At 48.8% G+C, this 24,336-nt stretch overlaps 11 protein-coding genes across 11 annotated transcripts; 5 read left to right on the top strand and 6 right to left on the bottom strand.

Moving 5' to 3' along the window:
- Positions 1-268: 268 nt before the first annotated feature.
- Positions 269-4,751, bottom strand: BO88DRAFT_477024 (uncharacterized protein; the record flags this gene model as incomplete). The annotated part of the gene is made up of 7 exons (XM_025711962.1): positions 269-2,818; positions 2,870-3,889; positions 3,952-4,093; positions 4,147-4,275; positions 4,311-4,357; positions 4,401-4,576; positions 4,626-4,751. 7 exons carry the CDS (start codon positions 4,749-4,751, stop codon positions 313-315), a joined length of 4,146 nt encoding a protein of 1,381 aa, XP_025566145.1. The 3' UTR covers positions 269-312.
- An 887-nt stretch (positions 4,752-5,638) lies between these two features.
- Positions 5,639-6,851, bottom strand: BO88DRAFT_383153 (double-stranded RNA binding motif domain-containing protein; the record flags this gene model as incomplete). Its single annotated transcript, XM_025704657.1, has 3 exons — positions 6,399-6,851; positions 6,259-6,347; positions 5,639-6,193 (listed from the first exon to the last, which is right to left on the bottom strand). The coding sequence occupies exons 1-3, from the start codon at positions 6,439-6,441 to the stop codon at positions 5,639-5,641; spliced, it is 687 nt and encodes a 228-aa protein (XP_025566146.1). The 5' UTR covers positions 6,442-6,851.
- BO88DRAFT_423170 (uncharacterized protein) lies at positions 6,729-7,859 on the top strand (the record flags this gene model as incomplete). The annotated part of the gene is made up of 7 exons (XM_025708631.1): positions 6,729-6,745; positions 6,770-6,895; positions 7,109-7,275; positions 7,298-7,437; positions 7,459-7,537; positions 7,608-7,629; positions 7,730-7,859. 7 exons carry the CDS (start codon positions 6,729-6,731, stop codon positions 7,857-7,859), a joined length of 681 nt encoding a protein of 226 aa, XP_025566147.1.
- A 164-nt stretch (positions 7,860-8,023) lies between these two features.
- On the top strand, positions 8,024-10,908 carry BO88DRAFT_360236 (nucleic acid/nucleotide deaminase domain-containing protein; the record flags this gene model as incomplete). Its single annotated transcript, XM_025703845.1, has 5 exons — positions 8,024-8,085; positions 8,135-8,204; positions 8,441-8,546; positions 8,848-9,447; positions 9,507-10,908. 5 exons carry the CDS (start codon positions 8,024-8,026, stop codon positions 10,556-10,558), a joined length of 1,890 nt encoding a protein of 629 aa, XP_025566148.1. The 3' UTR covers positions 10,559-10,908.
- Positions 10,909-11,545: 637 nt separating this feature from the next.
- On the bottom strand, positions 11,546-13,321 carry BO88DRAFT_360239 (uncharacterized protein). Its single transcript, XM_025703846.1, has 6 exons — positions 12,782-13,321; positions 12,693-12,729; positions 12,553-12,629; positions 12,118-12,497; positions 11,992-12,059; positions 11,546-11,927 (listed from the first exon to the last, which is right to left on the bottom strand). The coding sequence occupies exons 1-6, from the start codon at positions 12,950-12,952 to the stop codon at positions 11,569-11,571; spliced, it is 1,092 nt and encodes a 363-aa protein (XP_025566149.1). The 5' UTR covers positions 12,953-13,321; the 3' UTR covers positions 11,546-11,568.
- A 336-nt stretch (positions 13,322-13,657) lies between these two features.
- Positions 13,658-15,431, top strand: BO88DRAFT_441913 (sterigmatocystin 8-O-methyltransferase precursor; the record flags this gene model as incomplete). Its single annotated transcript, XM_025709920.1, has 5 exons — positions 13,658-13,816; positions 13,876-14,008; positions 14,216-14,339; positions 14,397-14,848; positions 14,918-15,431. The coding sequence occupies 5 exons, from the start codon at positions 13,658-13,660 to the stop codon at positions 15,235-15,237; spliced, it is 1,188 nt and encodes a 395-aa protein (XP_025566150.1). The 3' UTR covers positions 15,238-15,431.
- On the bottom strand, positions 15,432-17,997 carry BO88DRAFT_402588 (putative dynein intermediate chain). Its single transcript, XM_025706135.1, has 3 exons — positions 17,761-17,997; positions 16,900-17,679; positions 15,432-16,843 (listed from the first exon to the last, which is right to left on the bottom strand). The coding sequence occupies exons 1-3, from the start codon at positions 17,893-17,895 to the stop codon at positions 15,719-15,721; spliced, it is 2,040 nt and encodes a 679-aa protein (XP_025566151.1). The 5' UTR covers positions 17,896-17,997; the 3' UTR covers positions 15,432-15,718.
- Positions 17,998-18,211: 214 nt separating this feature from the next.
- On the top strand, positions 18,212-18,743 carry BO88DRAFT_383165 (ATP synthase subunit e; the record flags this gene model as incomplete). Its single annotated transcript, XM_025704658.1, has 3 exons — positions 18,212-18,282; positions 18,365-18,548; positions 18,673-18,743. Exons 1-3 carry the CDS (start codon positions 18,259-18,261, stop codon positions 18,741-18,743), a joined length of 279 nt encoding a protein of 92 aa, XP_025566152.1. The 5' UTR covers positions 18,212-18,258.
- Positions 18,744-18,910: 167 nt separating this feature from the next.
- On the bottom strand, positions 18,911-20,189 carry BO88DRAFT_211627 (CSN8/PSMD8/EIF3K family protein). Its single transcript, XM_025701935.1, has 3 exons — positions 19,832-20,189; positions 19,590-19,771; positions 18,911-19,521 (listed from the first exon to the last, which is right to left on the bottom strand). Exons 1-3 carry the CDS (start codon positions 20,026-20,028, stop codon positions 19,247-19,249), a joined length of 654 nt encoding a protein of 217 aa, XP_025566153.1. The 5' UTR covers positions 20,029-20,189; the 3' UTR covers positions 18,911-19,246.
- A 112-nt stretch (positions 20,190-20,301) lies between these two features.
- Positions 20,302-23,139, top strand: BO88DRAFT_383169 (dolichyl-diphosphooligosaccharide--protein glycosyltransferase subunit STT3). Its single transcript, XM_025704659.1, has 6 exons — positions 20,302-20,560; positions 20,623-20,646; positions 20,767-20,847; positions 20,907-21,500; positions 21,553-22,678; positions 22,733-23,139. Exons 1-6 carry the CDS (start codon positions 20,431-20,433, stop codon positions 23,001-23,003), a joined length of 2,226 nt encoding a protein of 741 aa, XP_025566154.1. The 5' UTR covers positions 20,302-20,430; the 3' UTR covers positions 23,004-23,139.
- On the bottom strand, positions 23,110-24,149 carry BO88DRAFT_402592 (uncharacterized protein). The gene is made up of 3 exons (XM_025706136.1): positions 24,090-24,149; positions 23,804-23,928; positions 23,110-23,662 (listed from the first exon to the last, which is right to left on the bottom strand). The coding sequence occupies exons 1-3, from the start codon at positions 24,101-24,103 to the stop codon at positions 23,583-23,585; spliced, it is 219 nt and encodes a 72-aa protein (XP_025566155.1). The 5' UTR covers positions 24,104-24,149; the 3' UTR covers positions 23,110-23,582.
- Between the last annotated feature and the right edge of the window lie 187 nt (positions 24,150-24,336).

A 24,336-nucleotide genomic window follows, 5' to 3' on the forward strand; every position in this document is an offset into this window, starting at 1 on the left:
ATAAAAACTATTATACTGCCTAAATTCTTCAGCTAGAAAATATGGTAAACTTGATTTATAACTAATCTATTATGTATCGTCGAGTTCTCATCTAGCTAGTCAGCCACGGCAATAACAGACACAGAACCCTTTGAATAGCCACGGAATTGAGAAGTCTTTGATATAGAATTATCCATGCAGTGTGGATGAAGCGTCTAAGAAAACATCTCCTTGGACGCCTTCCGAACGACCTCCTCGAGTCAAGAAACTTTAGCATAAGTTTACATAGGTCCTCGCGTGTTGCATGAGGATTTGGAGGGGTTAGAAATATGCTCACGATGTCTCGGATGAAGCAAACCCCTTGCGCAGGAGACGAACGGCCGTTTCAGCTGCCAGCATCTTGATTACATCATCATTCATATGGCCTTCCACTGAGGCAATCTCCGAGGAATCAGCCAGTGCAGAACACCGCAGTGTCCCGGGATGTTCTTTGTCAACAGAGATCTGATAAGAGAGTTTGCGTCCTCGAAGGATGGCCTGTAGAATGTCTTTTGGATGGTCTGTAGTGATTTGATTGGAAATGAAATGCTCCAAAAGCGGCAGAATTCCGAGTTTTTCTGCCAGGGCATTGCAGGATGTTAGGGTTGCTTGAGAATCGATAAAGACAGCACCAAAGGTGCTCTGAATGATATCAGACAATACTCGCATGTCCCCAAGTGCGCTCAGCCGCACCCATGGGTAAAATCGCTGCTCCCATAGTTCATGTTTGATAGCATCCACCTCCTCAGATGACTTTTGTACAAAGTTTGATAACTCAGTGGATAAGGCATCGCTATGCAAGCGAAGAAAATCCCAGAGCCTAATCGAGCATGTCTTCACGTTTTGATGGACCTTGTGTTCATCATCAACATACATATGATTTCGCTCCCTTACTTGGTGGAATGTTATTGCCACAAAGGTCAGAAATGTGTTGTTTGTGAACGCGGACTTCAAGGACTGCATCCTTTTTGGATTCATCACTTGTGCATGTCGATGTAGATAGCTCACAATAATCCATTCTAGCACGCTGGCTCCGAGAAACGAGAGACGCCGATAAGATGTTGTTTGCACAAGACCAGTGCAAGATGGATGTGTCATACTTTCTACAGCCAGGGATTTGTCCGTGAAAGTATATCCAAGGAATTCTTCCATATCGACTATTGCTGTTGGAGTAACTGCATTTGCCGGTCTTGTTTTGGAATAAGTACCATCATGCAGAGATGATGCATTCCAAGTCTTGAGTTTGGGAAACATGACTGATGCGCATGCAGCAGCCTGGTTCAGTCCACCATCTATGAAGGCAGCCCCAACAACTGCTTTCGTCATATCTGCCAGCGTAGCCGCACCGATGGATCGCTGCCTGGCTTCATTGCTGGAGGATTTTATCCTCGACACAAGCGGTGGCGCCCATCGTTTCCCGTTGAGATGTTTGCTTATGAGGAATTTTCCAAGGTCAGATTGATATATAGCATATGCAAGACCCGCATCAGACAGATTCCTCTGCCTCAAAGAGGACAGGAGACCTTCGTGCAACAAATGATGGTGCAGGAATAATTGCATTGCGAAGAGATACTTGATGAGTGCATCACCAATGAAGGCTAATGAGCGGAAGGTGGCTCGATGCTCAATACTTGTAGGCCTGATAGCAATGGCCAACAAATCAAGTCGTTGCCAGGGCGTGACTGATTGTAACGATAGTTCCTGTCGCAAATTTTGCGCTATCATATATACCTCCACCTCGTGGGATATGCTTGGTGTAAGGAGGGCGACCTGGGCATACATGGAAGGTAGCTTATCAACAAAGAAATCTCGCACAGACATGCCTTTCACATTAGCTTCAAAGCCTATCCTGGGCTCACGGCGTTTTGATTTCCCAGCAGCTAGATTTCCTTGAGAGAGAAAGTTCCGGCGACTAGTCATGTAGTTGACTTTGGCCGTGAAGGGCGAAATGGACAAATCATCTGATAAGACGCACTCTCCTTTTACCCAGGGCTCAAGCAAAAGTGGTCGACTGGGTTTCGTATGGCTGCGAAGCAGTCCAAGCGCACTCGGCGTAGCTTCCTGATTCAGAAGCTCAGTCAGGCTGACTGATCCAGAATACCTCTCAAGGAACTCTATCAGCTTCGGTTCTTCCAGTCCTGGGACAAGAAGGAACGCATAGTCTATGTTTTTGCGAGAACAATGGTCTCGGTAAACCGACTGGAAGATCAGGTTTGTCACTTGCTGGCAAAGTGGAACATTTGTAGTGATTGGATGCCCCGGTGTGAGAATGGCCGTATAGGTTGTGCAATAATCAATGAAAAGAGGAATGTGAACTGTTGTGTCAAGCTGATATGGAAAAATGATATGTAGATGGATTGCGTCCTCTTCTGGTCTTATGATTCGTAGTTTGTGAAGATACAGCTGACTGTCAAGTTTCCATAGAAGAGCAATATCCTGCCAAGCATCCAGCTGGTTCTGAATACTGTAGTGGGACCGTAATATGGTATTCCCATCCAAATAGTCTGAGACCTGAGTCGGAACTAAGTAATCGTTAACAAGGCCAGCCTGGTAAAGCGCTTTATATGCTTCTAATGCTGCGTCCTCCCTCGCATACTTGCGTCTGGACCAATTTCTTGAGCTAGAAAATGACTGAAGGGAAGGGTCGAGGTTGCTCGGCAATCTGACTACCGCCCTGAATCGGCCGTAGTTATTGCGCTCGTAAGAAAACAGGGGCTTGTTGCTGACATACGGCTGGGCAGGTAGCTTTGAACAAAGATGATACAAATAGCCGACCGCTTCCCGCATTATCAGCTGCGCTCTATCAGATTTAGCATCTCTCAGAATGGAGAAACAGTGCAGCCGCACTTACCCGGTCCTGTCAACGTGAAGGGAAAGCGAAATCCTCTCGTACTCGTCGAAGTCCAGCTCGTTAGCTGGTATTTGCCTTCGCTCGGCATTCTGCAATTTTGAAACTAGCTCTATTTCCTCCATCTCGAGTTGTTTCAAGTACCTTGGGCCGCTTTCATCTTCCATAATGATAATAAACTGGGAGTTCTCCCTTCGTGCACGCCCCCGTCGCTGAATGAAGGATTTCAAGGATAGCTGACTGTTGAAGTTTAGCACTGTATTGCATGCCGGTATATCAATGCCTTCTTCCAGAGCATCGGTCGTTATGATCTGGTTTATAGAGCCTTGCCGGAACTTTTCTAGCGTTTCAGTCTGATTTCGGATGTCATGGAGATTTCCGAGCTCTGTTTTGCTGTATTGTGTCGTTGACATACCAATGAATGTACCACAAGTAAATAGGTGGCTCGTAAGTGGATGATTCTCTATCAGCCATTTCAATGCAAGTACAGTCGCTCGCTGCGTGACGAACACCAGACCGCAGAATCCTTCTCTGTATGCCTTTGAAAGCTCATCCAATAGGCACAGGCACATTGGTGACATATCTTCTCGTTGCATTTCTGGGATGCAGTCCTGCAATTTGCCCAATTTAGTAAGAATTTCCATGGCGAAGTCTTTCCCACAATTGGAGATATTTGTCTTCTCAGCGCCCATTCGCATGCTTTCTTTGAAATGCATGATCGATTTCCGCACGTACTCTGTCGCGGCCCAAATCCCAAGCTCCTGGTTAATGCTTTCCGAAGTCTGTATGAAGCGTCTGATATGTTTGAGTTGCTTGCTCTTCATCTTCGATGAACTTGGTACTTCATTTTCAGAGGACAAAATACCACATAACTTTTCCAGTATTGGTGCCTTGACAGTGCAGGTCGGAATCGTATAAGAAGGTAGACGCGGCAATATAAGTGGCCGGTTTGTGAATTGCAGGAGTTGTGCGTAGTATTGGCGAGGGGTCTTGCATATACTGCCCAGGTTGCTTTCCACGGTCCTTGATAATTATAACTCAGAGTTCGGATATGACAAGCATGATAATGGCAGTCAATAACTTACTCCAAAGATGACAAGTCGGATAAAATAGGAGAAGCAGTCAGACCAAGTATCTTCGGTAGATCCTGTGCACCACTTTGGTGCTTCTTATGGTAATGGTCCTGCATTATCTTGTTCGCAACGTGATCCCTTTTACAGTGGTGGGCTAATATGGTGTCAGTCATTGTTTGATACATGAAATCTCTCTCTGGGTCTTACCTTCATCGAATATGAGTAAAGAAATTTGGCTCAGTTTAACAAAACCATGGGATAGTGCGTCATATAGAACCTGATATGTTGAAACTGCAATCTTTATTCCCAATAAGGCATTATCCCATATTGTCTTCTCTTTCCAGTATTCCACCTGATCTCTACTGGTGAACCCTCTGCACCACATAGAAGGAACACGGTTTCGTATTGTATGTGTATGCTGCTCAGATAAAGCAACTGTGGGACAAAGTAGCCATACGAACTAACAACTTTTAGTTACAGCACCTCTAGAGCAGGTGACAGTACGTACCTTATCTGAGTCTCCTTTGTCTATGTCCGCTAGGATCCGTAATATGGCTCTGTTGCTCCTATTAGCCATACAGTCAAAGCCGTAGTAAGACTCATCATACACTTGCGTTTTCCCAGTACCTGTTGGCATCTTTCTTTATGTTAATATTTAATATTCTCTCTGGGGGCAGTGATCATACCACAACGATAACATTACGTTTCAAACTCTCGTTCAACATCTCCAATTGATACTCTCTGATTCTAAGTTCCATATTGGTTGTCGGTCCCGGCGTACTGTCTGCATGGTAATCGGTAGATGAGGCCATTTTGGGACTCGAGAGAAAATAACTGTGTGTTCCTTGTGACTCAACTAAGAGAGATACCCTAAAAGTATGTAGTAGCTTGCGCCTATCTTCAAGGATAAGAAGTACCAAATATATCGATAGCTGCCGACGCTTATATATAAGGCTGGTTGGCCCCTCAGAAAAGGACACGCATCACTGCCCAACAGATTATCATTATGAGGGCGTGAACCCAATCATGCCCAAACACAATGCTAACTGTGCTTTGATCGCATAGTCCAGCAGAAGGTCGTATAGTACCTAATCTAGCCCTTCCGTGGGGTTTCAGAGAAGATACACGAGATACGCCCACCTACAACGCTAATATTGCTAGTCTGTTTTCCAGTACTGCGTATGCATAGCTTCGGTTATGCAGACTACGGGGCCCGGTTTTCAAGCATCAAGTCTGTGCGAGCCTAGTGATTAGATAGAAAGTTCAGAGGCAGCTGCCCCGAATGCTGACGTCCGTGAGTGGAACGTGGAAAGGAACCCCAAACAGATTTCCCAAAAATGTTTGTATATCATCCCGGGGCAAATGGGCTTACGATGAGGAGGCAGGTTGGGGGCTTCAACCTTGGCAATAAGTCGACTTATGGCTGCGCGTGACCACACTCTATAAAGTACTGTAGACGTATTTAACTCTATGGTACTCGATGAATATGTGATTCGTTACATGCCTTACTTCTTGTCTATCCAGTGATTGCTATGTAACCCATGACACCGTACAAGGTTCCGAGGGTCAGGTCTAAATCAGAAATAGTTCGTCTATAATCTATAGATATCCTTTCGATGTTTACATGGAGAGATTAAATTGTATGCGAGAGACTTTCCTAGGTACTTCTCATAGCGACATGTATCCGACGATCTCACTGTCAACATGGTTGGAGCCCAAGCCTTTGGCAAACACCTTTAGCTGCGATGTGTTTCGCAAGCTTCTTGTTTTTACCCTCACCCGACGCTTGTATACCCAGGTAAGAAATGGTGATTCGAAACTTGGGCGGGTAACTGCTGAGGCAACTTTCTTTGACATTGGGCGTCACTCCGTGATTCGACCCATCCTCCCATAAACGAGACGTATACTTCCAAATATCAGGCTCATCATTCGCGTTAGATGAACACTGGGTAGGTGCGGGACTGATATAACGCCCTGCCATATCCTCCAACACTGACTGTTGATATGCAGTTGTCGATATTCCAATGTCGGCTAAGCAAGTTGGGATTTGCAGATGGAGTTTTGTCAGCAGAGGAACAAAGTCTTCCCTGCTATTGGACAATCTGACGAATCCGAGAATCTTGTATATGTAATCTTCACAACTCTCATCGTCAAATTTGTTCGTGCGGGGTAAATCTAGATTCAGGCTCTTTATGGCTACTAGCGCTGCTTCGAAATCATAAGCTTTCGAATCAATAAATCGGTCTGCCTCGACCTAGAACGTCCTCAGCTATCCATAATTTGGACTAACAATGCGAAGAGCAGAGTCTGCAAACATACCAATGAACCATCTGTTCTGCCATTAGACGAGGTGTGAACTATCATTAAAGCCATATAAACATTGAACAGCCGCTTTCCAATTTCATAATCTGAAATACAAATTAGTAGCTATCACTTCACAGACTTTGGGCTATATCTACCAGTGTTGGTGTAGCAGTCCGCTTGCACAGGCCCGGGAGGCATCCTGAAAATAATGAAGCAGAAATATGAATCTGCTATGACGGATGTTGCTTTGGGATAGGCAGGTTATGTTTCCTTTTTGAAATAGCTTTTGCTCTCAGAGCTACACGATAGCTCTCTTGGTATTTATATACGTATACACTGCTCAAATCCTGCTCTATACTTGGGCAAACACACACGCGGCAATTTCTTGTTGATGACCGCATGTATGTGCACTGCCCTAGCAACATCATAGGTTAGGTATACTCTTCGTTCTCTTCGGCTGTCATGGACACGTCACAGCTTCGGCCATGGCCCGAAGAGCCTGGTGAATTGCAAGGGAGCTTAACAGTCATGATTGGGCTGCATACATTGCTTTAAAACTTCTAGCCTTCGGTGGGCAGAATCTATCTCAAGATTACCCGGCATATGAGACGAAATACGAAGCATCAAGGCGTACAGCAGTGGTTGAGCAGAGGTAGCTCGGTTATATGGCACAATGTCCGTGCCAGAGTAATCTTCCACGGCATACATATCCTCGATACAGCTCGCTAGTGGTTAGCCAACCTGCGGCAAGGCTATCTTGGCCGCAGTTCTAGCCAATAGAAAGGGATATCAAGACAGTATATAGCTTCCGCTGGCATTGCAACGCTCAGGCCTCCTGGTATTTCAGATGGGTAGAATTGGGCAGAAAAGTAGTGAGCGTTTCTCCCTTCGACGGGTCTGTTAGGAAACGAGCGAACCTGCCGGTTAGGCTTAACCGCCATGCCCCGGATTCTTCTCCCGGCTGGGTGCTGATGCCAACGCCATGCCGAGTGCTTACGGTCCATGTGGTAGCCAAGGTGTCGATTCATGCGTGTATGGAATGTCGTGTTTCTAGTATTTTGCGGTCGCAGTGCTCAGCCACGTCAAATCGTTCGCTCCGTTGATGACCTGGATCCATCGTACATCAGTGCTGACTTTCTTCTGGTTGATTTTGTGGCGGCTGAATTCACCGATCTCAGCCTTCTGAGCGTAGTGGTGGGTGGTGGTAGATGCCAGCAATCTCATCTGCCTCGAGCATCCTCTAGCAGAATGCCACCTGGAGTGATGCGATTGCCAGCCGGTCTGACTGGATGTGGTAAGTACGAACAAATGATGTTCTTGATGAACCAGTGAGTGGCCTGTGGGTAACCAGCGTTTACTCGCAGCCAAGCAGTTAGACTCATGCGGGTATTATCGATCCGCCACCCTTCTTGACTAACGCTTTGACTCATACGCCAGCCTCGCGCTTCCCCTGTCCGTCAGCAGAGCATTTTATGCATTGATATAGACTAACGCAAGACAAGAGCACGGACCTTCTCGGTGCTGGTGCTGGAGCGACTGAGGGTGGGCGAAATGAGCTATTAAGCTCTTTCGTCCGACGGGCTGTGTTCAAAACCCAATTGATAAGCTGTGAATGATGCGAGTAAGTCTCAGAAAGTATAAGAACTTAACTACACTTCTTGATACGTGCACCTCCGGCCTTGTAACTTTGATTCTCATTGGTAGTCTCGGCGCGCAGTTTTATGTCCCAATGCAGAATCCTATCACTTATCCTGATCCGTGCACTGGCAACCTATTCGACATGACTCATGCTAGGCCTGGTACAGGATTTCTCCATGCTGATCGTCCTGCGATAATGAAAGGGTTAGATACAGTGAGGTGACTCATGTATTCTTGCTGTATGTTACCCCAGTAAGGTTCAACCTCAGATCAGGTCGGAAAGCAAGGGTCCGCATAGTGTTACTCGGACGGGAAGGATCGACGTGGACAGGAATTTCTTTTCTACCCTGTGAAGTGTCTGATTTTATAGCTTCATCCACTGCGCAGTAAAAAAGTACTCCAGAGGAGTTCAAACTATTACCTCCGCTAGTAATAGCGAGACGCCAGTCCTAGCAGCAAAACGACCTTTTACGCTCCCGGGACAGGCTAACAGGGAAGTAATGCGGGCCGACGACATGTTGACAAGGAAATGCTGGAATATTGTAGTGAAATATCATAGTCGCTCAACCCCGCTTTCAATTTCCATGTACAGGTGGTAACCCCTAAAGGAATGCTTTCGAATGCTTATGATTGTCATGGAGCTTCCCTTGGCATTGCGGCATCAAGTAAGGTGCAAGGCTGCCCAAGAAACAACATAATAGCAGACAACCAGACCAAGCTAAACATACTAAACACTGGACTATGCAAGTAGAGGTTGGTAACTATGAGCTGTCATGAGGAATTACCACTCGGACGTGCCAGGTGATCACTGTGCTCGTTGGCTTGCCTCTGTAGGAACAATCCAATGCAAGGCTGAACTTATTCGGCAGAGCCTCAAACACTTCCTATGAGATATATTTATATCTATCTTCTTTCACTCCCTTTCCGGCGTATTTTATCTATCTCCTCTTCCTTTGAGCAGCACAGAGCCTTTTTATTTCTATTTTTATGATCTTTTTCCCTTTCAGAAAGAAAAGGAAGGCCGCCTATTCAATTCAGTTGGGAAGATGAGCCACGATCCTCCAGGCGACCCTTTAATGTCGCATTCGCCACGCCGGCTCCGGCGTCTATACGAGCCTCTTTCCCTACTTCAGGCGCTGGGAAATGTTCGAGGTTGGCGTATCAGAGCCCCTGACATACCGCAGGATAATTCTGGCTTCAACGCCATAAAGAGTCATAGGTCATTTGTGGATGCATTTGCCTACGCCTGCGCATACAAGAAGCAACCTGCCTATGTGACCGCGGTCGCGTTGGAAAAGAGACCAGAGGAGATAGTGGTTTGGCTAGCGGCGAACAAGAATGTGGAAGAAACCGTTGTCAGCTTTGCTCAAGATGTCTTGATAATTGTACAATGGCTGGCAAGGAACCCATCGGCTCAACTGGGCACCGAAGATGGCCAACAAGCCCTGAAGCTTTTGACGAACAGAGTCTTGTGCTTTAATGCACCCAAAATCTACACCTATTATGAGCAAGTTGTGAGAGCTGCGCCTCCAGTAATAGCAAAGCTTTCTAATGGGCAACATGAAGGTATGTCAGGCTTGTGGTGTATATCGAGTATACGCATCTGACATGATGGTAATGCCTAGGTAACCCTAATGTTGCCAATCTCAAACACTGGCTGTCACAGCACCTGCAAAGGGACGGTGTACAACTCCAAGAAGTGGATATGGCGAAATTGGCCGTCATAAGTCACAACTCACGAGATACCTTCGAGGTCCTCCGGAACCTAGCCATGGAATCACATGACCCTCACACATTTGAGCGGCTCTTTAAGTTGCTCGGCAAACTCGGGAAGCATGTGATTATGAGCAAACGAATAGTCGAAGGCGCAATATTTCTACGTTCAGATTTTGCAAGAGGGATGAGACTCGAGAGAGTTCCTGCGTCTCGAGAGCGTCCCCTTCCCTTTTCGTCTCGCAAGTACAATATCGATGGCATTAGCAACCGGATGTTCTCTAGTAATTCAGCAGAGAAGCAGAGGTTTCTTGCCCGTCTGCGGACAATTTGGGATACAAACGAATGGGACAAGAACTTGGCTAAGGAGCACCTCGCGGGTAAAGGCATTGTGCATGCTGAGCTCTTGATACTCGATCATTTTGAAAAGACCGGTGGGGATTTTCTGGATAATTCGGACAAGTATATCGGATGCAGCAAGCCTGCCTGTTATCTTTGCTATCACTATATCTGCAATCATCCAGGCCGTTATATTCGCCCTTCATCTCATCAGAAACTTTATATGAGGTGGCGCCTTCCCGACATCAGCGTAAGAGAACCGAACGCCGCCGCCCGTTTCAAAGACCAAGAGCAGATTCTCAATAATCTGATAGATCTAGTACGACGGGAGTTGAAGAATGACATCGAAGCTGGCGTGGGCAAGATGAAGGAATGCCCTGACTCAACGGCAGGAGGGACTTCGACTATGTTTGAACTTGAGACAGGGCTAGAGGCCGACATGGGTTCTTTATCTTTCCAAGAGCTCCGACACCAAATTGACCCCGACCTCCAATACGTCGTTATTCCCGACCCAGACAGCAGTTCTAGTAGTGCCTCTAGCATTCACTCGCGTTCTAGCGCGGATACTGCTGTGTCTGAAGGGGATGGATTTGAATATGATAGCGACGGGGGAGTAGTTGTCTAGAGATAATCACCTCAATTACGTCTGGGCACTTGGATTCACTTACGTTGGGATTTTATATAGCGCTTGTGTGGCTCAGTAGCGGGTGGAGTCCTACTTGCGCTAGATAACGTTCATGCAGAATTCGGAGTGGAGTGAAGAGGATAAATTAGGGTAACAAGGTAAGTGAAGGTGCATGGGTAGATAACAACGGCGAAGAAAGACTAAATACAAGAGGAGGAATCCGCCGATGGTCACCCAATCCGAACTACTAATTTCTTGGTGTGACTTGAAGCGCGGCTAATTTCTAGATAGATGCTGATTCTGTGAGCTGATTTTGAGTACTGCTTCATCATAATGTAACTAGAGTGGGCTAGGATAATTGATTGATTTTCCATATGTATACTTTGACTGCACTAAGACTGAATTAATATAGTAAATATATCTCGGCACTCAGAAAAGTAAGATCATAGTAGACTACTATCGATTAGCTTTAGAGATATATTGCGTTATGAAGGTTTCTAAGACCTGAGTATTAACCAGATAGAAGGTATAGAAATTGCTACTAACCTGACCTGGCCTGGCTGTTAGCCACCCTACTGCTTACTCATGCGCCAACCACTTAGTTAGTTATCTACTACTTATTCATCTCTCTTAGGATTTTATCACCTGAGGCACCCGTACTCAATCTACAATTCGAAATTGTAAAGCTAGTAAAGACTTAACTACCGAGTACCAGCCCGTAGATTTTATATATATTAGTTTGGCATTTACCCGGTGCCAGTAACTGTAAAGTATTAATTATATTTATATTATTTTTGAAGACTGAAGAACTAAAAACAATAAAAAATAACCAGAAGTTATTAATATAGTTAAGATATATGATAATCTTTCATAAAGATCTCATTAATACAGCTACTAGAATAAGTGAAGGGTTTCTATAGTGTTTACTTCTATATAACTATAAATCAGTTCAGATTTCATCATTACGCACATAACACCCAAAACAATGATACATCTATACACCTATGACTCTACGGCCCCTCCCTCTCCACAACCGCATACCCATGCACCGCCTCTTCCAACAAGATATTCTCCGAATAGTACTCAGACTCACGCGCCACAATCGTCTGACTCCCCAGCGACGGGACATGCGATCCACGCGACTGACTATTATCTCCGAGTCGAGAAAACCCCTCCGGAGTCTTGCTATTAGCCTGGTTAATTGGGTAGTGGTGATGATGATAGCGCTGCGGAGTCTGCGAGGAATCCTTGCTGCGTAGCTGTTGAGGGAGGATGTGCATGATCAATGGCCAAATGGGCGGGAGACAGGCGGCGATGATGATGATTCCGCCTTCTAGGATGGTCCAGACGCCGAGGCTGGTTGATGTCCCTGTATTTCAATACTAGGTGATTAGTAGGGTTATTCATGGATTTGGAACAGGGGAGGGACGTACAGGTTGGGTCGGTCGTGGCGTTTTCTTGAAAGAAGATTGTCATTCGTAAGATACTGGCTACGGTTCCTCTGGTGGGGGGTTAATTCATTCCGGTGATGTTGGGGTGCTGAAGTATATACTACTTACAAACTGCCGAGAAGGAATACTCCTGTTAAAGCTAACTTCTGCCCCTTTCGCGTGTGTAGTTTCCAGACATATGGCAATGGCATGATCAGGATGAGGACGTCTGTTAAGATGTTTGGCGGTGACACGTAGCGGTAGAATGCCAACTGATTGAAGCATGATCCTCCTTCGATGGTTTTGTCCCAGACGTATGCTATCGGCCAGCACTGGAAGATGGCTGCAAATAGGATGCCGAGGCCGTGTCCGAGCACGATAGCACCGACTATGTAGGCCATTACTTTGAATGATCGAGTGGTGAAGATCCGGAGGTAGAAGACCAGGATGGAAATCTTCGCTGGTGTGACTGTGAACGGGAAGTCGAGGATCTCGTTGGCGTACAGGCCCTAAATTATGTTAGGCGTGCATCTCGAGGTAAACAACCATATTAATGGGTTATACCTTCTCCAAGATCACCAGCTTTTCAGGCGTCTCTTCGACATATTCCATGTGATGTCCGACTCCTGCGAGTTTGACCACTATGCGAAAGGAAATCCAGCGGTCAGTGCTTGGTCTCGCTATCATCGAAAAATTCCACTTACAGATAATGTACAAAACCGATTGGCCTACGCTGGCGATCTGCAAACAATGTAAGCATGAAGCAGTGGTGATGAGAAAGACAGGCAAGTACCAATGCCAGAAGAATCAGATAATCATCGAGAGCAAAGGCCAGCTGTTGCAGGCGTCGCCGTGTATAAAAGCGTGCTATAACCACCACGATCTGAACAACGGCAATTGCAACGGACACGCCTATCAGCGCATCGCCGTTGTACGGGACATCGGAATCGGATCGTGCATTCATCGCCACCTGAAACTCAACTTTTCATCTGCCATTAGAGGTCCCAGGCTGCTACTGCAACGGTTTCACGCATCTGCAGCCTACAACTATTGTCGAAGCAAGAGGACCTTGAAAGGGTGAGGGAATTTCATCTTTTAATTGCGCACAGGGCCAAGACCACAGCTGTTAGCTTCAGCCATGTTCCTTGGAATGAGAGCATCCGGCTTCACTGGGACCGTGTTGAAACTCTTGGACGATGGATCCAGTCAATTACATAATGTAATGTTGAGTGTGCCGTGCTGGTGCCACGGGCAAAAGAGTATCCAAGTCAATGGTTCTCGCATCATTCGCGAAACTCAATCTCCGCCGATCCCCACATGGTTTTCGGATGGCTTGCACAGACTCTGGAACCGACCCTCGATCCGATACTATGCCCACATGTTATGCCGTCGAGTGTCCAGTTCCTGGCAGATTTGTGTCCACTAAGGCACGCTAGCATCGTGCTCGGGCTCGATCTCCCATCTCATTCGTTATCGGGTATCCTCCATCACGCGAGTCAGGGGCCCCACGCTTGCGATCCTTCAGCTTTTGTTCCGATTATCCCTTCATCATACTAAAGCCCTCTATCCGCGACATTTGAGGTTGGCTCCTGTACGTTCACCCGTCTTTGCAGGTTATTGCACTTAGTACCAAGGAAGAGCAAAACAACACGAGAAGCCGGACTAGAAGATGTCTCTTGATCATCAGATATCAGAGCTAACGAGCGCCGTCCAATCCAGCAGAGATGGAATTGACGATACCACCCGGTTCAAGGCCATCAAAGCCGCACAGGGGTTACTGGCAGCCTTGGGCTCTCCAGCCGAGACAGTCATTCAGGATGTCGTTATGGTAAGTTTTCAGAAGTATGCTGTCCATTTCCGTTGCTGCCCATTAACTTGCATGAAAAGAATTCGGTCCTTCTGATGGCACTTCGTATGGGTGTCCAACTCGATGTTTTCAAGACCATCAGAGACAATCAAAGCCATGCAACCACCACACAGCAGATCGCCAGCAAATCCGGCGCAAGTGTAGTTCTCGTGGGTAGATCTCCCTTATCTTATCAATCTCCATATTAGCCCTCATCGAATTTGAACTCGTGGGTCAGCGATGGATACACGCTTCTTGTCTATGCGGTCCCACTCTGGAAGGGTCGATCGTAATAAGTTTGCAGATGCAGCAGCATGGCATGCGCCAAACACATATGCTGACAGAATTCTGAATAATGCATACTGACATGGTACCATTTAGACCAAATCATGAGGCTGCTCGCAGCTTCTGGGTACGTTCTGGAAGAAGATGTCCAGTTATACAAACCATCACCCCTCACAATGGTAATGGCTGAGCCTACCTTCGAAGCCACAACTCGAGCATGGTAAGTCCCCTCAGACATACCAGCATACCAGCACACCCTCATCTGATACCACTCTAGCTTCGATATTGGCAACTTCTGTACCACGCGAGCCCCGGAGTTCTTCCGCAATAACAACAACCAATTTCCCAAATCCGCCAAAGACACACCCTTCCAGCTCGCAATGAACACAGAGCTCAGTTACTTCGAATGGCTTGGCCACAACCCCTCCCTGGCAAAGGACTTCCAACAATGGATGACCCTGAAACAGCAAACAACCCCGAACTGGGCCGACTGGTTCGACATCAAAGGCTCTATCACCGACGGTTTCAACAACTCAGCGACCAACGTCCTCCTCGTCGACATCGGAGGAGGCGAGGGCCACTACCTGCATGCCTTGAACGAGAAAATCCCCTGCCTTCCTGGCCGTCTCGTCCTCCAAGACCTGCCACACGTTGTATCAAGCATAAAGACTCCCCCGAAAGGAACTGACCTGATGCCTCACGATTTCTTCACTCCGCAGCCAGTCAAAGGTACGATGCCTCCATGACTCGCAAACCAAGACCGCATTCAAACACACCGACGCTAATTATTTCGCGCAGGTGCTCGAGCATATTATCTGCATTGGATCCTTCATGACTGGGCCGATGAGCAAGCCCGTCAAATCCTCACCAATATCGTCGAAGCTATGGAACCGGGGTATTCCCGCCTCATTATCAATGAGTTTATCATCCCAGATAGACATTGTGACTTTCCCACTGCGTGCATGAGTATCATGATGATGGTCCAGGTTGGCGCGTTCGAGCGGTCTGAGAAGCAATGGCGTGAGCTGCTTAATTCTGTTGGTCTGGAGAAGATCATTTTCCATCAGCCGCCTGGTGGTGGGGAGGGGGTTATTGAGGCTGTCAAAAGCCATAAATGATTGTAGTGCTGTACATACATGGATTGGTCGAAATCTGACGACGGGAATGATAGAACTTGAAAGTCGCCATCTGTGACTAGTGACTACACAACTATATAGGCCGAAGAGAACTTGTCTTACTAGGCGTTTACGGCATCTGGTTCCATTAAAAGGACCATTGCGGTTGAGCAGGTAGTATGTACAGATCTTGGCTGGCTCTAAATCTTCGAACTCATTTCGTTTCTCTAGCTTGGAACAAATAAAGATACATCAACGAGGTGCCTCGGGGTATATGATAAACTAAACAGCGGCGCCGCTCAAAATGTGTTACAGATCGGGAAGAAGACTAAAGCACCTCAGATGGATGGATCGATGGATTGTTGGCTGGCGAGGACAGGCTTGAGCGAAGGAGACAATAAACCGACCTTGTCGCTTCGTTCGTTGGGAAGTCACAAGACGGTCATTCGTTCCTTTCTATTTCGCAAAAGCAGCTGAATGCGCATCAGTTGGTCCGGTCCTGCTGTTCCAACTTTCCAACGAGTTTCTTCATGCCCGCCCATTCATCGGCAGGCACGTCTTCTGGAGTACCGCTGAGACCCTTTCCGACTTCAAAGACAGTAACCACACCGTCGAGTCCACCCGTTGCAATGCGCCTGCCCTCGCGCTCTTCCCAGGCTACCTTGTTGAGACTTCTCGTCAGTATGCCTCCGCGGCCCTTGGATGGTGTCGTCTTCACGACGGGGACTTCAGTGTCCGTGTAAAGATCCCAGACTTCGAGGTTTCCAGCACCATCGACGAGAGAGAAGACACCGGGGCGGTGAGGCGACCATCGTGCATCATATACTACATCCTCACGATTAATGTCAAGAATAGGCTCCACGACTTGAGTTGTGGCTATGGCAGAGGTTGCAGGGGCAGTCGTAGCCGGCGGACGGATGCGCCAGAGCCTCACGCTCCAATCCAGACTAGAGCTAAGCATGAGATCGCCCAGATCAACTGGACCGCGAGCGGGATGGAATGCAGTGGACATGATCGGGGCTTTATGACCGCGATACACGAGGCGATGGTCGGTACCAGCTTTGGCACCGGCTCTATCGTAACGATGGCATGGGTAAATCCCTCCTTCCTCAGTACCGACGATGAAGAACGTGGGGTCAGACTGCGGGAATGACATCGTCGTGGGTGCAAGATCTTCTGTTTTCGAGGGCGGGGGAGTCGATAGTTCGAGGTATTCCTGAGGCTGGGAGAGCATGTCGACCGTCCAACCACAGACTACGCCATCTGTTGATGCGGTCAAAATGTTATGGGCATTCTGTGTTCCAATGATGGAAATACTGTAGACCGGGTGAGTATGCCCAGAGCCAGTCAACGGCGTCTTTTGAACGGGAGCGCCACCGCCTGCGCGCGACGACCGAGTATCCCAAAGTAGTACTTGCCCCGAGTACGAACCGCCAACTATGAGATTAGGGTGGAATGGGGAGAATTTGGCGGCCAAGATGTCGGAGGTAGAATGAAAGACATACTCCGGTCGGGAGTGAAGGTGTTGGTTCCAGATCTGGACGAGACCATCGGGTTCATGAGGGGCAGAAGGGTTCTTGGTGTATGCAGCCAGAACAAGTTCGGGGAACTGTAGAGATGTCAGATCTCAATGCGAAGCTCACAATGATGATGAAAGCGACCAACCTTCGGCGAAAAGCTAAGATCACTGATCATACGCTTCTTGCTCCATCGCTCGTCCCAGAACTGGCAGACTTCCCTGATTCCGCGCCGTTTCCGTCCATGCTCATCGTCGTCTTCTAGTTCACCATCCACGCCTCCAAGCTCGTAGTCTGCTAGCACGTCATATTCCTCGTCCAGTGCCCGTTCAATGACTTTAGCAGATCGTTCAACGAAATCCAGAAAGTCCTCAGAGGACGTGACAGCCTTTAACTCGTCATCATCTAATGTACGGAGCGGGTAACGCATATTTAAGGCCTCGGCGCTGGCCTCATTGTCAGCATGCTGTTGAGTGGCCTGCAGCTCCTCCTCGATCTCTTTGCGGAGCTTCCTCCGGATCTCTTCATCGCGTTCGCTATCTCTCTTGCTGCCATTGTTCTCTTCATCATCTGACTCTGTGGCGCCTGATGGTTTCAAGTCGTCCGTCTGGACCCCTTTACTATATGTGACAACTTCGGGTTTGGGCTCAGGGGCGTGCTGTGGTTCAGGAGCCGCGACAAACGGCTCCGTTCCGACTGTTTGAACAGCAATTGACTGTGAAAGTGGTCGCGTAGTCGGACTGAATGCTTCCGTGTTGTCGCCACTGAGTTGGCTAGCGCTCAGGACTGAATTAGGCCTGCTTCCTTTTCGTGACAGGCCATCGGCCCCGTGGCTGATGGAAGCCGACCCCGGGCGGTCAACCAAACGTGAGATAAGATCATCGAGCTCAGCTCGACTATCTGCGCGGCTGGGGGCAGGAGAGACAACCTAGAAAGGCAAGTAAAAATAAGCGCTGGCCCTTCTCAAGCGACATGAGCAACTATAAGTGAGGGGAAAGGGTCTCTGTACCTCAGAAGCATCGCCGGTGTTAGCTCGGGTTTGCGAGAATTCCTTCTGCCGCAGCTCTCTCTGCCGCTTCAGTTCGGCGAGTTTGGCTCTCTTGGCAAGGATCTCGGCCTTGCGCTGTTGCATAGCCGAGGACATGATGGGGAGGAGGGGGAGTAACGGAAGGTGAAACCCTCCAGACCACGAACTGGCTGGTCTTTCAACTTGGGGACGAAGTAAATAAAGTACGGGGAGGGTTCGTTCGCGTTCCCTTGAACTTCCCCGTGTCTGTCCCGCGCCCAGGGAAACCCGGGTTGGTGATGACATAAGCGCCAAAGGGCCCGACGGTCCGGAAAAACTCGCGACAGGAACTTCGTCTTTACCAGCTCTCAAAGTATCCTGTCCGATTGCCAGCCATTGACAGTCGATCCCTTCATAACGGTCGCTCGGAATCCGGCCTTGCTATCTTTCGTCTCACTGATCTGTTCCATTCGCCGCTCCGGAGGCCAGGGTTCTCATAAGATGGCTACCACACAGGGTGTCAACGTGAGTGTCATCAGTATCCGCCCTGGACCCATTGTCATGATACAGGACCCTCGAGGTTAACCCGCTCCCTTCGCCCATCCAGGTTCTGCGCTATTCGGCCCTCGTTGCCGGTCTCGTCTACGGTTTCTACCACCAGTCTTCGATCACCGCCACTGCTAAGCACGCCGAGGCCGAACGCGAATATGCCCGCCAGGAGCGCCTGATCGAGCAGGCCAAGGCTGAGTGGAGGAAGAAGACGGCGCCCAAGGACACGCAAAACAGCGGAGGTACGTCTTGGTGCTAGCTTTTCCATACTCTGAATCCCCTTTACCAGTGCCGAATTGCAGTCCCAATTGGAACCCCCAGCGGCATGTACCGGACCCCCCAATGCTAACTAGGGAACTTGCACAGTCATTACGGATCCCGAGGACAGCCGGTTTGACCTTGAGGCTTTCCTGAAGATGAAGGCTGGCGAGAACTAGAATGGAATCGAAGTATACGGCACGCAGATGAAGTTGCAGTTATCTCTCTAAGAGTCGTACCTCTCTGAAGGTATAGGCGAGAGATCTCGGGTCGGCCCCGATTATGTATTATTGTTTGGTCTAATTTCCCAGAGTCGTGTCATTGCGAGCGAAAGGAATGATTTTTCTTTTTCCCCTATAGACATCATCCCCGCATTTTGTACATACCCTGGGCTGTTGTGCGTCTGTATCACTACAGTTGGACCAGAAGAGCAAGAGATTCTGTATGCTTCGGTTTCATTGCTGATCTTCTTTTTCGTACTGAGTGCGCTTGCGCAATATTATGCCCATTGTTATGGGGCTGTTCTATGATATGCTCCGTGACGCCGTCAAGTCGTTACGTGCGGACCCGGGATGTTGCGCTCTAGATATGTAGTCACCCAATCTCTCCGTCATGTTCCGCTATTACTGTAGGATAATCGAGTTGCAAGGTAGCCCCTGTTTTTGCAGACTCCCAGATACTCTTAACTCCGGCGGTTTCCGATCAAGGCCATGACCTGACTCAGTTCATTATACAACCGAACATCCTTCTGAGGGACATCGTCGACGATCGGTTTCGGGTGCAACAGCCCTTTTTCCTGATCCCATGTCCATCCATACGCTATGAACTTCTGCATGATGGCCGGGTCACCCTGTTGTGCGGCGGCAGCATCCAGACCGAGATAGGTTGCAGCGGCTGCTGGCCTTATCGCCTCATAGGCCCTGCTGACCTCCTTTAACGTCTTTTCCTGGAAATGAGCTAGGTACGGTCAGTATATGAATGATGTAGCAAAGACAAGGCATATTCGAGAGGACGGTTTGCCTTACATTCATAACTCTGGACTATGGGTCGGAGTGCTTCTGGCCACGGCAGTTCTCGCAGAATCTTATAGACTTGTTCATATTTCCGTTGCCAGACAGCTCGGAGAAGAGTCAAGCAGTTCTGTAGCGACGAGTCATTTTGTAATAATTCTTGTGGCACGCGTTGTGTCGATAGACGGGCTTCGGGACTGAAGAACTGCGGATTAGCGATTTGCCAACTGTGGGGGAGTAGCTCGGGAATAGCTTACATTTTGTCTACGAGAAGGTTGGAGAAGAAGAAAGTAGAATAGTAAAGGCTGAGGAGCTCCGTGTGGTTGCCCTTTTTCATGGAGAGCAGACAAGCTTCGCTTTCATAGTCTGATAGTGTTTCGTAGAGCTCCGTCGGCGATTTAGCAGAGGCGACGACCGCGGTCAGTTGCTCTTGTGTGAGCGGGGGAAGATCCATGGTGAGATGTGAGTTGAGCGATCGCGAGAGTTTAAGTTCTTATTTTTAAAGTGAATATTCTTGAAACAGGGGCGTAACGATTTTGATGTTCGACTGATGGTCGACTGGACTTGCGCTGATACTAAGCACTGACGGTGCGGGGACGTTTCGGAGGAAATCCCCCAAACCCGCAACGGAAAAGGGAACTAGTAACAAAGTATTGTGGTTTGACTTGGGTGACTTACGTACCTGGCGCCAAGCCCCAGAAGAGACCACCTTGCGAAGCTCTCGACACTCTTCAATTCATTCCCCCGTTCACATCACCACCCAACCCTTCCCTCTCATCAGCTCCCGGGACAGGTCGAGGGCTGTTTGCTCATCTTCTTTCCCATTGGATTTTTATTCTTTTCTCCCCTGGCCATTATGGCCGAATCACCCCTCGATGTCCTCTTGAAGGGTAACTCCGGCAGAACAACACGCGGCCTTCTGCGGATTATCATTCTAGCTACCATTGCCGCTGCTGCTGTGTCCAGTCGTCTGTTCAGTGTTATCCGTACGTCTCTTGACTTATATATTTGATCAATTGAGTTATCGTCACTAACATTAACCCTCTAGGATTCGAGAGTATTATTCACGAGTGTATGTTTTGATACCAATCCTCCATCTATACCTTGACGCTACCGCGGATCCGGCATTCGACACCGTGTGCAGGCAGCTCCATTCAGAGGCAACCGATGCTAATGTAGCTCATTTCTACAGTCGACCCCTGGTTCAACTTCCGCGCAACAAAATATCTGGTCTCCCATGGCTTTGAGAGCTTCTGGGACTGGTTCGACGACCGTACGTTCTTCCTGCCAAGCATGCCTTACCTCCATATACTGATTGACGATGCTGCTCAGGAACATGGCACCCCCTGGGACGTGTCACTGGTGGCACGCTATACCCCGGTCTGATGGTGACCAGCGGTGTTATTTACCACGTCTTGCGTTTCCTCACCATCCCTGTCGATATCCGTAACATCTGTGTCTTGCTTGCCCCGGCCTTCTCCGGTCTGACTGCGCTGGCAATGTACTTCCTGACTCGCGAGATGGCGACATCCCCCTCCGCTGGTCTTCTTGCGGCTGCTTTCATGGGTATCGTCCCTGGATACATCTCTCGTTCCGTCGCGGGCAGCTACGATAACGAGGCCATTGCTATTTTCCTGCTGGTGTTCACCTTCTTCCTGTGGATCAAGGCTGTCAAGAACGGCTCCATCATGTGGGGTTCTCTGGCAGCTTTGTTCTACGGCTACATGGTGTCTGCCTGGGGTGGTTATGTCTTCATCACCAATCTGATCCCTCTGCACGTTTTTGTTCTTCTGTGCATGGGCAGATACAGCTCCCGCATCTATATCAGTTACACCACTTGGTATGCTCTGGGAACTCTGGCCAGTATGCAGATTCCCTTCGTCGGATTCTTGCCGATTCGCAACAGCGACCACATGTCTGCACTTGGTGTGTACTTTCGTTCACCGTTAGAGAAGATAGTTTGTACTGACCTTGCCAGGTGTCTTCGGCCTCATCCAGCTCGTGGCCTTTGCTGACTTCGTCCGTGGTTTCATCCCGGGCAAGCACTTCCAGAGACTTCTGACTACCATGATCATCGTTGTCTTCGGAATCGCTTTCGTCGGACTTGTCGTCCTCACCGTGTCCGGAGTGATTGCCCCATGGAGCGGTCGTTTCTACTCTCTGTGGGATACCGGCTATGCCAAGATCCACATCCCTATCATTGCGTCCGTCTCCGAGCACCAGCCCACCGCTTGGCCCGCCTTCTTCTTTGATCTGAACTTCTTGATCTGGCTCTTCCCTGCTGGTGTCTACATGTGCTTCCGCGATCTCAAGGATGAGCACGTCTTTGTCATCATCTACTCGGTGCTTGCCAGTTACTTCGCCGGTGTCATGGTTCGTCTGATGTTGACCCTGACCCCTATTGTTTGTGTTGCGGCTGCTCTGGCCCTCTCCACCATTCTCGACACGTATGTGTTCGCGAAGAACGGCCCCAACCCCCGCGCCAAGGCGAACGAGGACAACTCGGACGGTCTTCGTTCCACCAGGAAGCCCGATGTCGGTGTCACGTCCTACCTGTCCAAGGCTGTCATGACCTCCTCCGTTGTCATCTATCTGCTTCTCTTCGTTGCGCACTGCACCTGGGTCACCTCGAACGCCTACTCCTCCCCTTCTGTAGTTCTCGCGAGCCGCTTGCCCGACGGAAGCCAGCACATTATCGATGACTACCGTGAGGCATACTACTGGCTCCGCCAGAACACCGAGCACAACGCCAAGATCATGTCCTGGTGGGATTACGGCTACCAGATTGGTGGTATGGCGGACCGTCCTACCCTGGTTGACAACAACACGTGGAACAACACCCACATTGCCACTGTTGGTAAGGCGATGAGCTCCCGCGAGGAGGTCAGTTACCCCATCCTCCGTCAGCACGATGTTGATTACGTGCTGGTGGTGTTTGGTGGATTGCTGGGCTACTCCGGTGACGACATCAACAAGTTCCTGTGGATGGTCCGTATCGCCGAGGGTATCTGGCCCGACGAGGTCAAGGAGCGTGACTTCTTCACTGCCCGCGGTGAGTACCGGGTGGATGACGGAGCCACCCCCACCATGCGTAACAGCTTGATGTAAGTTATCCCCTATTTGCCCTGGCATAGATATGACACTAACAATGACTGCAGGTACAAAATGTCCTACTACAACTTCAACTCGTTGTTCGGTCCCGGCCAGGCCGTTGACCGTGTGCGTGGATCTCGACTTCCCGCGGAAGGCCCTCAGCTGAACACGCTCGAGGAGGCATTCACCAGTGAGAACTGGATCATCCGTATCTACAAGGTCAAGGATCTCGACAACCTCGGCCGTGACCACAACAACGCGGTGGCCTTTGACAAGGGCCACAAGCGCAAGCGCGCCACCAAGCGCAAGGGCCCTCGTGTCCTGCGGACCGAGTAAAAGGCCTGGTGTCGTTGATAGATACCAGGTTTGGTGTAAAATCGATCCCTTCTTCATTTCTTAGCATGTCATTTTCAATTCCATGTTCTTGTACGTGTCAACACCATATAGGCGGAATTATAGAAGTTGTGCATTTGGTTAGAAGCGTAGACTGTACTTCCACCCTTTAAGCAACCAGCTGAACCTTGTCAGAATAGTAATGACACAATGAACACGGATATCCTTCGAATAATATACAGATAAAATAATAAGAAGACGCGAGCAGAGATTTCCACTTGATCAGCAACACCATCTACACACATCCATCTCTCCCCTTCCCTAGCATCAACATCCTCCCCTCACACATCCAACCCACCACCACACACACGCACACACCCCCAAACCCAGCACAAACCCAACACAGAAAGAACAATATACAGTATATTCATAGTTATTCTCAAGCCTAACTCCAAGCCCAATACACCATCAACAATCAAATCAAATCAATCCATGCACACACAGCTCGATCAGCATACGCTGAAACCGGAAATATGATAAAACAACGACAACAGTATTCCGCAAATGCAACAGTCAAATCAATTATTGCTTCTTAGCCGGCTCATCGGGAATCTTCACATCCGAGAACTCATCCTGTCCGACGGCGCGGATGGTGTAGGCGTCTATACGGCAGAGATGACATTAGCTTTCATTATTCTTTCAATGGGTACGGTGACTGTGAAAGAGATAGAATTGCGCATGCGCACAACGATAATGTCAAGCACAAGCACAAGACCGGGTAGAATGGATGATTATGGACGTACAAACACTAATGGTAAAAGACACCAAGGCCAGACCGGTAAAGGCATTCTTGAACAGGTACGGACGACGGGCACGGAGAAGGGCCGCTCCAGCGCGGTAGTCTTTGCCGTAGTAGGTTGAGTTGAAGCTGTAGGTTTCATTAAAGGTATGAAGTCAGTGTCTGTATCTGTGTCATGTAATGGATGGGATGGGGTGATCGGGGTAGTAGGTCGTGGTGGGGGGTGGACGAGTAGTTTGTTCTGCCTGGGATGGGGTGTAATAGGCAATAGAAGGGGTATTAGGACGTACATTCCGGCAGGCATTGTGGAAAGGTTTGAGTCTGTGCTGACTGACTGGTGTTATGAAGAGGGCGCGCCGTCTTTTTCTTTTCGGAGGTGGACGGGGAACTTTTGGAGAGGATCGCGGATTTGAACTGACGCCTTCATTGGGGGAGGGATTGGCTTCGGCCCGGGCTTGGCGGGCTGGTGGTGGCTGGCCGAGGCGGAGCCGCGGGGATTTAACTATTGTTTACCCTATACTCCGTATACTGGTTTTT

The sequence above is a fragment of the Aspergillus vadensis genome (assembly GCF_003184925.1).
Source record: "Aspergillus vadensis CBS 113365 unplaced genomic scaffold BO88scaffold_4, whole genome shotgun sequence".
Taxonomy (NCBI): domain Eukaryota; kingdom Fungi; phylum Ascomycota; class Eurotiomycetes; order Eurotiales; family Aspergillaceae; genus Aspergillus; species Aspergillus vadensis.